Source organism: Haliaeetus leucocephalus, unplaced genomic scaffold (assembly GCF_000737465.1).
Source record: "Haliaeetus leucocephalus isolate CR32 unplaced genomic scaffold, Haliaeetus_leucocephalus-4.0 Scaffold406, whole genome shotgun sequence".
Taxonomy (NCBI): Eukaryota; Metazoa; Chordata; class Aves; order Accipitriformes; family Accipitridae; genus Haliaeetus; species Haliaeetus leucocephalus.
Genome location: NW_010972842.1, coordinates 6,733,394 through 6,746,154, shown reverse-complemented (window position 1 = coordinate 6,746,154; position 12,761 = coordinate 6,733,394). Strand labels below are relative to the sequence as shown.

The 12,761-nt window shown below is 41.9% G+C and overlaps 1 protein-coding gene across 1 annotated transcript in view; it reads right to left on the bottom strand.

The window, feature by feature from the left end:
• The window catches only part of ANO6 (anoctamin 6), a 47,011-nt gene extending 34,469 nt beyond the window's left edge, over positions 1–12,542 (bottom strand). The window contains exons 1-3 of the mRNA XM_010574114.1: positions 12,539–12,542; positions 11,906–11,982; positions 2,035–2,163 (exon numbers count right to left, since the gene is read on the bottom strand). Of these exons, the coding sequence (XP_010572416.1) occupies positions 2,035–2,163; positions 11,906–11,982; positions 12,539–12,542 (210 nt within the window). The remainder of the gene's footprint in view (positions 1–2,034; positions 2,164–11,905; positions 11,983–12,538) is intronic.
• Between the last annotated feature and the right edge of the window lie 219 nt (positions 12,543–12,761).

Below are 12,761 nucleotides of genomic sequence, written 5' to 3'. Positions count from 1 at the left end.
TACTTTACCCTATGTGTAGTGTTTTGTCTGTTTCATGGCCAACTTTGGATTTTTTAGTTAACATTAGTTCTCCAGCTCAGTGTCATCACACTTGTATCCTTTGTTCTTGTCCTTGGAAGTCCTCTGTAACTGCCACTTCTTCATCCTTGTCTCCTTCTATGCTTTCTACTGCCCTTTCAGCACCATATGCATTCCCAGTATCAAAATTCTTGCCTACACCTTCCACAGTACCCCTATGGCTTCAGATTCTCCCTGTCCATGGAAATCCTGGCTCTGAAAACTGCTATCACTGTTTTCAGCTTCCTTCCGACATATCCATGTCACCCCAATCACACGTCTCAATCTCCTGGCCGTACTTCTGTCCATACAGCCTTTGTCGGCCACTTTCCTGCCAGGCCACGGAGCTGGCTCTTGTTCAGCTTGCTGTCCACCACAACCATGAGGGCCTCTTCTACAGAGCTGCTCTCCAGACACTCAGTCTTCACCTTGTCTGACCATTAGCCTCATATACTCTCGTTCTCACCTTTGTTGCATGTAGGTAGACCGCTTCCTCCTCAGCACACCACAGATTCAGTGTGGCTGCAGATCTTTGTAGGACTGAGACCTTTGAAAGTAAACTTTTTTTGCAAGCACCTAGCGCATTACCCACAATCTCCTGGTCTAATTATTCATGATTTCATTCTGGTTAATGTCCTAACATTAATGCTGCGTTAAAAATACTACTCCATTGCTCACATTTAATTTCCATCACTGTTTGGAAAAGACACTCATTATATTTTTAAGTATATTTGGGCAATGGCCAAATATTAAAACATAAATGTAAAATGCTAATTGATAAAAACAATTGTTTCCAAAGGGGCAGCTTTTTGTTTCTAATTACCTCTTTCAATTAATTTTTATTGCTGATCCTGTGATCACGTGTAATGCAACATCCACCCACTGCAGGACTCCCTCAAACCCTACTAACGACATTCCTTATGGCTGCCCCATTAATGCCAACAACAACACTGTGTAATGAATATCAACCAACTTAGTACAGGCCTTTTTACTCCTACTCTTCTCTTTCCTAACTGCAAATCATTATTTGCATATGAGGTCCTTTCAGTGTTATCTTTGTCCTTGACTGTCTCTACCAGAGGCTGCTGCTGGAACATGGAGAGTTGCTAAATCAGAGAAGGAAGCGGGTGGGTGGGAAAGCGCAGATGCCAAGGGGACTACAATCCTGTGGATGGATATTTCTCAAGCAGTTCACAATTACAATAGCTCAGTGGCATGGCTGAGCTTGTTTTTGTGGCCCTGGGTACCATAATGAATGTAGTCCACTGATAGAACTACTGAAATAATTAAAAAATAATAGTTAAAAATAATCTATGATTGTCGTTCATAGTTGCTAAGAAGCATCAAGCAGTCACTGGCTTGAGTCAGAGATTTTTTGCAAGGTCCCTAGGGGGGACCAAACTGTTGAAGTGTCAAGGGACAGAGTGTTACAGGGAGAAATTCTGATGGTAAAGTGACATACAGTTATTTCCCATAAATGACTTGGGTGCTTTATTGGGTAGAATGTCAACAGCTATAACTGTGATCTGGAGCACCTGGTCAGCTGCCTCCTTCTATGGGTTCCTCTGAATACCCTGATTTTAATACCAAAGTCCATTAGGGACCTAATTCAATCACTGTAGGTACAGAATATTGCCCTAGTCTGAAGATCAGGGTGTCTAATTCTAACTGGGAACCTGACACCAGCATTTTTCTGCTCACATCTCCTGAAGGATTCCCTCCCAGGAGGATGCTCTGAGGTCACCTAGCACACACTGACAGACATGATGTGCAGTGCTCTGCCCATTTACACATCAGTCTGCTGGCTTAAGCTCACCGCTGCTCCCTGCTCAGTTTGGTGGGCTTCAGTCTCCCAGCTCCCAAGAGTACTCCTAGGACAGGGCAATGCAATTGCCATTCTGGGTGAGGGCCCTGTCCTTCCTGCCTATGCTCTTAACACCCAACAAATGATTCAGATTTATCCTGAACATAACTTACCTTTTGCTTTTTACGATCACTCCTCTTATGAGTCGTTTTTTTGCTTTCATCTTCATACACCAAAACAAAGTCAATTCTTCGCTGCCCATCGTTGAAGAACAAGGAGTCAGGCTTATCATCAAAATCAGCCTGGAAGGCAGGTAGGATAGGTTAATATGAAGAACTTTACTTGTCGGTACCTTACTTGCCTCCTGTTACACAGTATTTCAGTGAACAGAGAAACTCAACACATCAGACTCATATAACACAAAGACCACCAAAGTGACAACAAAAGTAGCATGGAGTAGAATGGAGAAAAAAAGTTGGGAGGTCTCTGCATGACATAAGAACAGCAGAACTTTGACCTAATTTTGTTCTTTAAAAATAGCATATTAGCTTTTGGCAATGAGAGGAGCATTGGGATGCAGCACCATTCCTGAACAATGCATCTGTCAAGAAATTTGCATGTCATCATGGATACAATGTTAGACAGTCTATCTACAAGATATGTTATTACCTAATGGGACTCTCAGAATTAGTGCATTCCCATCTGTCCCCTTACCCGCCAGAAGTTTAAGCATCACTGCAATTAAAAAAACCCCAAAACAAAAAGCCCAGTAATTTCATGGACCCTAATACCCAAAACCATCATTGCCCAGAGAACAAAGAACATGACCAGGCTGCGGATGAGCTCTCAAAATGGACGCATCCTATGTGGATTTATTTCCCTTTTCATTCGCAACATCTCAGCAACCAAAAAACATTGTTGTATGCCACACATCCATTATGTTATAATATATGCCAAAATCGAAAGGATTAATATATCCATAAGCCATTATCTAGTCCCCGGAGGAAAGCAGGATAGATTGTCATATCCACTGATAACATCTTAATGTGTTATTTCATGTGTGAAACGATACAGACACTGATGACAGGGGAACCTGAATCCTCGAGTAATGATTTTGTAGTTTCTTAGAGTACGCTGAGGGCACTGTCACATGTAACAACCCCTTCTTTCAGGTAATATATAGCTGTAACGTTATCAGAATCATCATGTAATGAGCACCAAACTCTCAGGTACTTGGCCAAGTCCCTCCGTGGTGTTAATGAGTGCAGTGCAACTGAAGTTGATTGATAGATATCAAATGTCTGAAATGGGACTCGGCATTGCATTAGAGATGGTAAGATCTCCAAAGGTGGCAAGAGTCCCATAGAGAACCACAGGGGAGCCTTGGCTTCCAGATGGCTGGGCATGCCGGGTGGCCCAGGGCAGGATCAGGCTGGGCAAAATGACCCAGAATAATCTCTTGAACATGCTGTGCCTTTGGGGACATGGAATAGATTCCCAGATGACCTATCCCTGAAATTTCCCTGTCAGTGCAGACCAAACTTCATGACGGATACCAGGTCCAGTTTGGGGAGCTTTGGGATGTCCGGTCCACAGAAAAGCGCATGGAAATGTGGTTATGGTGTCAGAGACCCCTTAAGTGTGGACTGAAATGGTTGTTCTTCAACTGTGATAAAACTGAGAAGAATGCCAGTCTTCAGTCAGGAGCACTCCAGTTCCAGGGAGCATACAGTGTTTTAGGAACCACATGTGTCAGTGTTTCCAAAACAAAATTTCCCAGGAGTTTTATTCTAAACCTCTCCCTGTGGACTATTTTGTTACTGTTTATTGGCTGAGCCAAAACAGTCAACCAAGATGTGTCTCCCCGTAATTATGACAAAATTTCCATAGTTTAAATAAACTCAGGGGAGTTTAACCTCACTATTTTTTTATGTTGTATGTGCAAAGGCTAGGATCTGCTGCAAAGAGGTCCTGTTAACTTAGTAGCTTCAAACAGTCTGAGCAGATTCTTGGTTAGAACAGTTATCTTTGAATCCCACCTGTGCCTAGAGATTTGTGACAAACCTGACAGCAAGCAGCTGCTGACATACATACATGCATATATATATATATACACACACACGCACGTTGACATAAGGCCAATATACACGTATATTCTATGTTGGTTTCACAATCTGGCCTAGCTTTCAGCAACTACCTAGGCAGTCACCAAATCAACATACAACTGCACACTGTGAAGAAAGTTTTAGGAAAAAAATTGCTTTAAACTTTCAGATGGCATCACCAGACCACAATGACACCGAGTATCACCCAAAGCAAGTCACAGATGGGCTTGCGCAGAAATTCTTCTAAATTCTTGAGAGCTAGCATTGGCATAGTCCCATCAAGGAATCAGACTTGACCCTGACAAGTTTTCCCCCCGCTGAGGACTAGCCATGGGTGTAAAATGCAGCCCTGCTGCGACCATTTCCAGTCTCATTTAAAATATAATCACGATGATTTCACGTTGACTAGATTCCCATTGGGAGGAAAGCATCGACAACAGCCAACGGCCCCTGTTGGGAGACAGCTTGGGAGGTTCTGGGGCAGCAGCAGCAGCGAGGGTGGGGGGAACCGAGCCCACCAGGCACCGAGCCCAGCCCCGCCGCCGCTGCTCTCCCCTGGGACCCCAGCAGGCTCTGGCCAGGGCTAAAATTGCTCTGTGTTGCAATGCTGGAAACACAGAGCCCAAACCTTGTGATAATGAATAAGGAGGGGAAGTGTTGCCGCTGCATAAGCCAGTTTTTTTAATTGGGCTTCTTTGTCTTTTGAATCTTAGAAACAGCATTTATAATAACTTCTGTTTAAAGAGACAGAGTTTAGTTGTGAAATTCAAGCACTTGAAAGTGTAAAAGCAGTAACAGCTTTGAGTTTTTTTCACTCCAGCTTTTAGCTCTTTTACCTATATGACCTATCCACAGGATAGAAATGAAAGAAATGGCAGACAGCAAACATCAGATCAAGTTTTGATCTAACAAGTTTTGATCATAATTTGTGATTGCATAACTTCATTGTTTAAGTACTTTTCCTTTAAACGTAGTCTCCTTTAAGCTTATAGAACTAGTATGTAACTTAGTGATAACTGGCTTAACAGGATTGTCAATAACCAGATGAAAGACTGCCTGTTAATCAGTATTCTGACTCATGCATTTACTTACGTGGTTTCATCCACATGAGTATACACATGTTACCACATACCTACATCTTTCATTCTTTCTTTCTTTCTTTCTTTCTTTCTTTCTATCTATCTATAGATCTATCTGTCTGTCTGTCTGTCTGTCTCAAACTATGCATATATATATAATGGAATATAGTTGAAAGATTAATCAATATTGGACTGCATGAATCCAGAGAGACAGAAGTTCACACTTATGAAACTAACTTCTTAAATGTAATCTCTATTGCTTTTAATCACGAGGGCATTGTCCAATTGACCTATCCATGGACACTTTATATATCAATAAAATAATAAAGAATTGATTCATTAAGCTGGAATACTTAAGAGATCAAGATTAAGACCCACACAAATAAATTGTAGTGTAACATTAAATGTAGCTCAATTAAAAGTAAGAAGTAAAATGCAAATGGGAATGTAATAGTTAAGGTTCCGACAGTCACATTAACTGAGATGTGTGGTGTATCTTGTAATCCCTACTGGATAGTTTGTAATGAAAAATCATATATTATTCAATATAATTACCAGGGGAAAAACAAGACTGGAAACCGAAAAGATGTGCTGTACTCTATAGTTAATAATTCCTTTGAGACAATGTTTGTTTTTTAAAAAATATGTAATATTATTTGACAGTATTACAAATGTTATTATCATACAAATGCACACAAGCTTGTGTGCATAGACACATAAGTTAATGAGGCTGAAATTCCAATACATAATTTTTCTTAAGTATCAGTAGCAAATTATAACCCAAAATAATGAACAGGCCCATTGATACCTCTTTGTTTTAGAAGAAACAAATGCCGGGTCTATTTACTGCACTTTCTAATTTTCTTAGCCTCGGCATAATCACATTTTAAGTACTGACGGAGGCAATCGGTTGTGCACTCTAATATTATAATAATACCCTAGTGGACAGCAGGTTAATATTGATTAACATCATTAATAAATAAAAAAATATAATACATTTAGCTGTAAAACACTAATTATATTTAGCACATACTCTGCGGCGCTTCTGAACTCTCCAGGTGCTGTACAATCAACCGCTTGCCTACCACTGAGAGTCGGGGAAGTATTAGCTGCTTTATTAACAGAAGGAATCTGAAGGAGAGGAGGACCTGGCCGTGGATAAAGCTTTTTGGAACACTTAGGTTACACCTATGTGGGCTAACCTAGAGGCAGGACGGCCACGTTCACGTGGGGGTACCTCCGCGTTTCAGTTCAGAGCAGGGTCAGGTCGGGTGAGCATCAGTGGCTCTTCGCTCCAAGGAATGAGACTGGAGGTAGCCAAAAAAAGCCCAGACACCACCTCCTCAGCGCCAAATGCCTCGTTCTACAGACCCACTGCTTGGGTCCTCGCTTCCAGAGGACGCACGCACAGCTGGAGCTGGGAAGCGCTGCCCTGATGCCATCAATCGCACCGCCAGCCCTCTGCCCCGCGCACCCCTTCGTCCTCCCCGACTCCGGCCATGGAACAAGGAGCTTCCCGCGCTCTTTGCTAATCCAGCACAAGCAGTCGTCGGTAAACAGCATCTGCTCTCCCAGCCCCCGGCACAGACTGGCGCTTGGAGGAGGGACAAGCTGGCCGTGGGGACAAGCTTGCCCCTCCACGCAGGCTGAGGTAACCGGTTTGACTTCAGGCGACAACATCATGGCCCCGACCCTCAGCCCCTTGACTCGGAGCTCCTCAGGAGGGAGACTACCGCGTGCTCCTCCGCGCGGATAACCGGGATCGCTTGCCGGGATCTGAGGGGAGTTGTCGTGTCTTACTCTTGAGAGCGCTCCTGTAGCCATGGCTACACGCGATGCCTGCGGCGGGAGACGAAAGGAGACCACGCCAGTGGAAAGCTCCCTTCGGCAGCAGCGACGCTCCACGCCAGGGGAGGAAAAATGGTGGCGTTACGAAGAAACCTGTCTTCGCTTTTCCAGGCTTCTCTGGGCATTATATTGTTAAACATTCAGTGGGGGTAGCAGTGGGAAGGGCAGCACGGAGGCAAGCGTGAAGAAAAATATCTGCTCAGGAATTGCAGTTATTTATTCTTTACTACACTCTGAACAAGCACAGTATTGTAAGCTGATTTTTTTTTAACGAACAAGAAATTCTGCAGGAATGACTTATCTAACTGGAAGGATAAAAGTGCTTTATTTTGTCCCCATGAGCCTTTGGTGTGACTGTCAATAGCACCAAATGTAATCATTACTGGAGGGATAAACTACTTGTCTGCGACCTCACATAATTTTCAGATATGCCTCAAAACAGCTTCCTGCAGCATGCCAGGGAATAAATCAGTTCTGGGAAACAAGGGAGCAGAGCAGAGCCTGTGTAACATCGCCTCTGCTGACAGGTACCTGCAAAAAATCCTCCCGCTGGAGCACGGCAACAGTCTTGCAGGGGACCCGCAGGTTACACTTCAGTTGTGGGTTTTACGTAGGTGAAAATTTCAGACTGCCTGTTTAGGAGCACAGTTATTTCTCTCTACAGGCCTCAGGAAACTTCAAATCAAGTAAATAAAAAGGAAACAAATTATATTACCAGGATATCATGAAACATAATTATCTGTAAAGTGCTTTGAGATCATCTGAAGAAAATGTTACAGAAATATAAAGTTCTTCTTACTGTCACAGCTATATAACAAGATCTTTTATTACTTTATGTTCTGAGTGACCAATAGAGACAACTCGCTGACATTAAGACCAACACAAGCATTTACTTCTGGAAGATATAAGATATATATATATATAAAATATATAAGATACTTCTGGAAGATATAAGTTTATTTGCATATCACATACTAATGTGGGTCTGTCTCCGTAGGGCCATAAAACTGTTATGTCTTTAACGTTTTTCCTTGTGACTCATATTTGCTAATAACAACAGAGGACTGTTTTAGTTCTGTTTTTAGCAACAATGAGATTATTAGCAAGCACTTAATCAGAAGAAGGTGGGTTGGGTTTTTTTTCCACTTCCTCAACATGCAAAGAAATTTCTGCTGTGTAACAAACTGAAATAAACTGAGGCTAAAGACAAAGTAGAAAAATACGGGGTGTCGTTACAGTCACACATTTCTGTCAGCAGAAAGCGGTTGGTAACCGGCCAGGCATCAGGATGCCTTGTCCCCTGAGCTAAGTTTGGACCAGACACCCACTTGACTTCCTGTCTGAGCGTCAGGTCGCTGCTGGCTGCAGAAGGAATTCCAGTCACTCCTGATTAGAGAGAGACCAAACGGACTTACTTTTAAAGAAAGGTGAAGACGGTACGCTGCTGAAAACCTGCTTTTCAGCACCTCCCATCTCTTCCTGGGATGCAGGAGTTGGGAAATTCACTCTTTCAGACTTCCCTGAAGCCTTCTTGCTGCAGAAATTGTATTTGAGGGGCAGCAGTAACAGACAGTTTGAAGAAGTTATCCTCCCCTCTGCAGATGTTGACTCTCAAGAAAAAAATCTTACTGTTACATCCAAATTCAAGCTATCTACCTATAAAGCAGATCAGACTGCAAAATGAAACGTCTGAGAGCTGGAAAAGGCTTGAATGAATGCTGTCTATGCAGTTTTGTCTTCCTTGTACATACTGTTTATGATACATGACTTAATTGTACTACCACATGCCATGATTCTACCCTCCTTGTAGTAGTTACAGAATACTCCTTATTATCTTCTTCATTCAATGCCTTTTTTTGTTACACCTCATCTAAATAGTCCGAATGCTTAAAATAGGGATTTCCTTCTGACTATGCCTGTGGTACTCTCCTCATAGAATCTCAGTGTTGTACAAATGTTGAGAAGTTTAATTTTACAAGATCCCCCAGGAGAGAAATTAACAGTATAACCCTCATTTTAATGGTGATCACGTAAGGTATCTAGAGATCAATGCTAAAACCTGTTGACTGTCTTCTAAATTTGGGGGTCCAGCTTGAGACACCAGGACAGTGACATCTTTCCAGAGAGCTCAGCAATTCTCTCTTTTCAAAGAGCAATGCACTCACTTTCAGGTCCGTATGTGACTATTTTGAACTAATGCAAACAGGGCCACAGATGTTCCCCTTTGACACTCAGGAAATAAACAAAAGCTGGATGTGACTTTGCAAATCTCGCACAGAAACCCTGTAGCAGGAGCAGGGATAAAATCCAATTATCTAGGACCAGACTGAGTTTCTCTAGTTGTAAGAGCCTTTCATTCCTTCCCTGCACATTCCTTCCTGCCACACTTACACCATGCTGAAGTACTACAAACAACATTCTCGCAGAATTTGGGCTTTTTGGAGATTAATGTCCTACTTGTGCCAGATGAGGCAGGGATCTTGTGGCAAACTTAGCATGTGGTCCTCTAATTGGAGACGGCACAATGAGAAGAACAGGACCATTTTTATTAACCAGTAACTTAGTCCTGGCTACTCCAGGATGACTTGCAAAATCAAATCAAATTTCCAGAATACTTCCAGCTGCAAAGCATGATTTAAGTTTAGACAACAGGTGCAGTACTTTCCTTCTATTCAATCGTTTAAGGTTAGGCTTCTTATTTAGTTTCCATTTCTAGCTACAGTTAGCACTCACCCATTTCACAGACAGGCTCAGTAGATCTCAATTTTGTCTTTCTGGCCCCTCCACCCCACTGAAACTGCCCAGCGGCCGACAAGGAAGACCTGACTCGGAAGGAGCAGTGCAGAAAAGATGCTGCTAAAACTGAGCAGAAATTACAACTGCTGGTAAACATGAGTAACCAAAAATAAAAATTGATTTTGACAGTCGATTTTCAGTAGAAATAAAAATAAATTCTACCAAGACTGCTCGGAGGAGACTGTTCTAACCACAAGGTATATGACATTCTAGCTGTTTTGATGCTATTTCACATCATATAAATACAGAAAAAAAATTTCATTGAACCACAGAGAGGCTAAGAAGGATTTTTATAACATCCTGGTCAGGGCACTCAGTTGGGAAATGGAAGCTCTTGGTTACACCTCATGCTCCAAAAAATGTTTAAATATTTTTCCAGAGACCAAAGCAGCTTCAAACAAAGAATACCCTGCTGCAAAACACTGGGACAGGGGCAGGGGAGGTGAGGGTATCCAGCTCCCAGAAGGAAAGTAATTTCCTGGTGCTTTGGGTATTTGTTTCCTACAGCAGAGGCAAGAACAAACCCTCCTGACCCATAACTATGACAAGTACTTTGCCAGCTAAGCTGCTAGAGCAGCTCCCCAAGGCTCTGGTGCACCTTGGTGCAAGGAACAGTGAATCTATCCCTTCATTTACACTGCTTTCGAAATGCACTAACACCACAGAAATCCTTTGTCTCTTTCTTTTATGATTATTTCCCATTTCAGTTTGATATGAATCAAAATAGCTTTCAGTCTGGTGGCCAGGCTGAAAAATAAATTATCTAAACATGTCCAGTCATAATATCTACATATAAGACAGGGCAGGCTTAATTCAACCCCCTGAATCTGAATGCTTGATTTGCATCTTTTAACTTTTTAGTTCACTCTTCATTGTATTGTATGTTCTCCTAGTCATATAAAGAAAACAACATATTTCCTTATGGGCAGAGAAGTCAGCAGGACCTGGACCTCCACAGTCATAACAGACCTCCTCTGTGCAGCTAAAGGGATAACCGGTAGCAGTGGTAGCAGGCTGTCATTCCTGGAGCAGGATCTAGTAGGCAGTGGTAAAGAAACACACAGGCAGGTTCAATTATTTGTAAATAGCTGATAGTTTAACTGTCGATGCCTTGGATGGGGCTGACTGGGAACCAGCTTCAGCTCACATTACTTGGTGACACATTACAGTACTTTCTTGAATGATTTCTCTATGTGAAAACTGTCATGAAGCTCTTAGGTGCTCAAAATTAATAGGTCCAACGAGCAATTCTTGAAACTGTTGGTCCTGTTTCTTTATGCCTTGTTCTCCTGTAACACTGATCCACTTGTAGAGGTAGCTTGAATAGAAAAGACCTCTGTCATTAGAGTAATGAAACACAGAACAGGCTTTTTTTTTTTTATATGGAGTTGCTCTGTTAGATTTAGGATAAGTATATGATTTTACACCTTTTTTAATCCAAGCTTACAGCTATCTCCTTGTGCAACTGCAGACCACACTTGTACCATTCTAGGGGAAAAAAGAAAATTGGACGTATCAGCATGCCAGTTGGGCATAAGGTTGACAAAGCATGTGCCATTGCAGGGCTTTTTTGGGGTCAACTGGCCAGCCCTTAATGATAAAGGAGATCTGAGGAGATCCTGAGTTAGAGCCAGAAGCCTGTTAGCTGCAGAAAACATTAGGCGAGCTGGGGAACCTGAGCTTTGGATAAAAGGAATGGACACCTCCAGGCCTTTTTTCTTCTTGTCACTTCAATCTCTGATTGGAGTAAGGAATTTCTTGGTGTCTCCAGGCTTTCTGTAAAAATGAGTCCTGAACTCACATGTCAGCCAACTAATACCTGGCTGTGTATGGACTCTATAGTGTATGTGTGTTTATATGTAGGGTGTGTTCATAACTATTTATCCTTGCATACACACACAGAAATCCTACACATGCATGTACAAAATTATGTATAGAGAAGAGGTGTATGTGTGTGTATCAGTTTATAGTGAATATATATTGGTCACTTTTAATTGAGTCCAGCGCCTGTGTCAACCTGCACTTTTACATCTGAGTCAATGACTTCAGGTACCTTTTAGGGAAACAGAGATAGAGCAACCCAGATTCAGTCACGCTGACGAACTGCATGTGCTGCAAAGGCAAAGGAATGCTAGTCTTCCGGAACAGCTACTGACTTGCATATCTATATGAGAAAAAATTACAGGTAGTCATAGTTAAAGTAAAGAAGTACCCACCCATTCAGGAGTATGAAGGTTTTGCTGATCCGGCACAGTTCCGTAAGTGGGAATAATCACTTGGTTCAGTTCCAAGACTAAAAATAGACATAAAAAATTAAAACATTTCAGCATTTTTTGTGGTAGGTGTTGGGGCTTTTTAGAATTTTGCTGATGATTTATGGAGAAGCCACTTTATTGCATTTATTTAGTATTTCAGAAACAGAATGTTTGTATCTTATGCTTCAATTATAATCAGCAGGTGGCAAGAGAGCAAACCATAAATTTCACCAGGATGACAAGCTAATGCTAGGAGAGCATCCTGACCAAGCTACAGGGATGCAAAGCATCCCTTTGCTAGTATGTGTTATTTAATGTTTCAAAACTCTATCCATACTCTAGCAGTAGTTATGTTTATCTTTCAATGAATAAGGGTACCAGAACTAGCTCCACCTGCACAAATAACCCTACCCCATGCTGACCGTACTTGTCAGGCAATAACAAATAACAGTACCAGGGAATTCTTCAAAAATCCCGGAATGGATGTGATAAGCAGTGATGCTGTAACGTTCACTCTATAACAGGAATGATTTTCACATCATCTAATAACACACCTACAATTCAATGTGTATTGATGCCCCAGTTACTCCTCACCCATTTCCTCAATACCTGTTAAAAACCAACAACCTGCAAACTGAATTGGTTTCCTGAAAATACAGCATAAAATTAAAATGATCTTATGAAGTATGCCACTCCATAATACTCGCCACCAGATCAAGCACTGGATAACACACAAATTCATCCTAATAAAGCTGCTGGAAAAAAGTTACAGAAGCTCTACAATTGCTGCAAGGTATTGGTTTTAGTTTCTTAACAA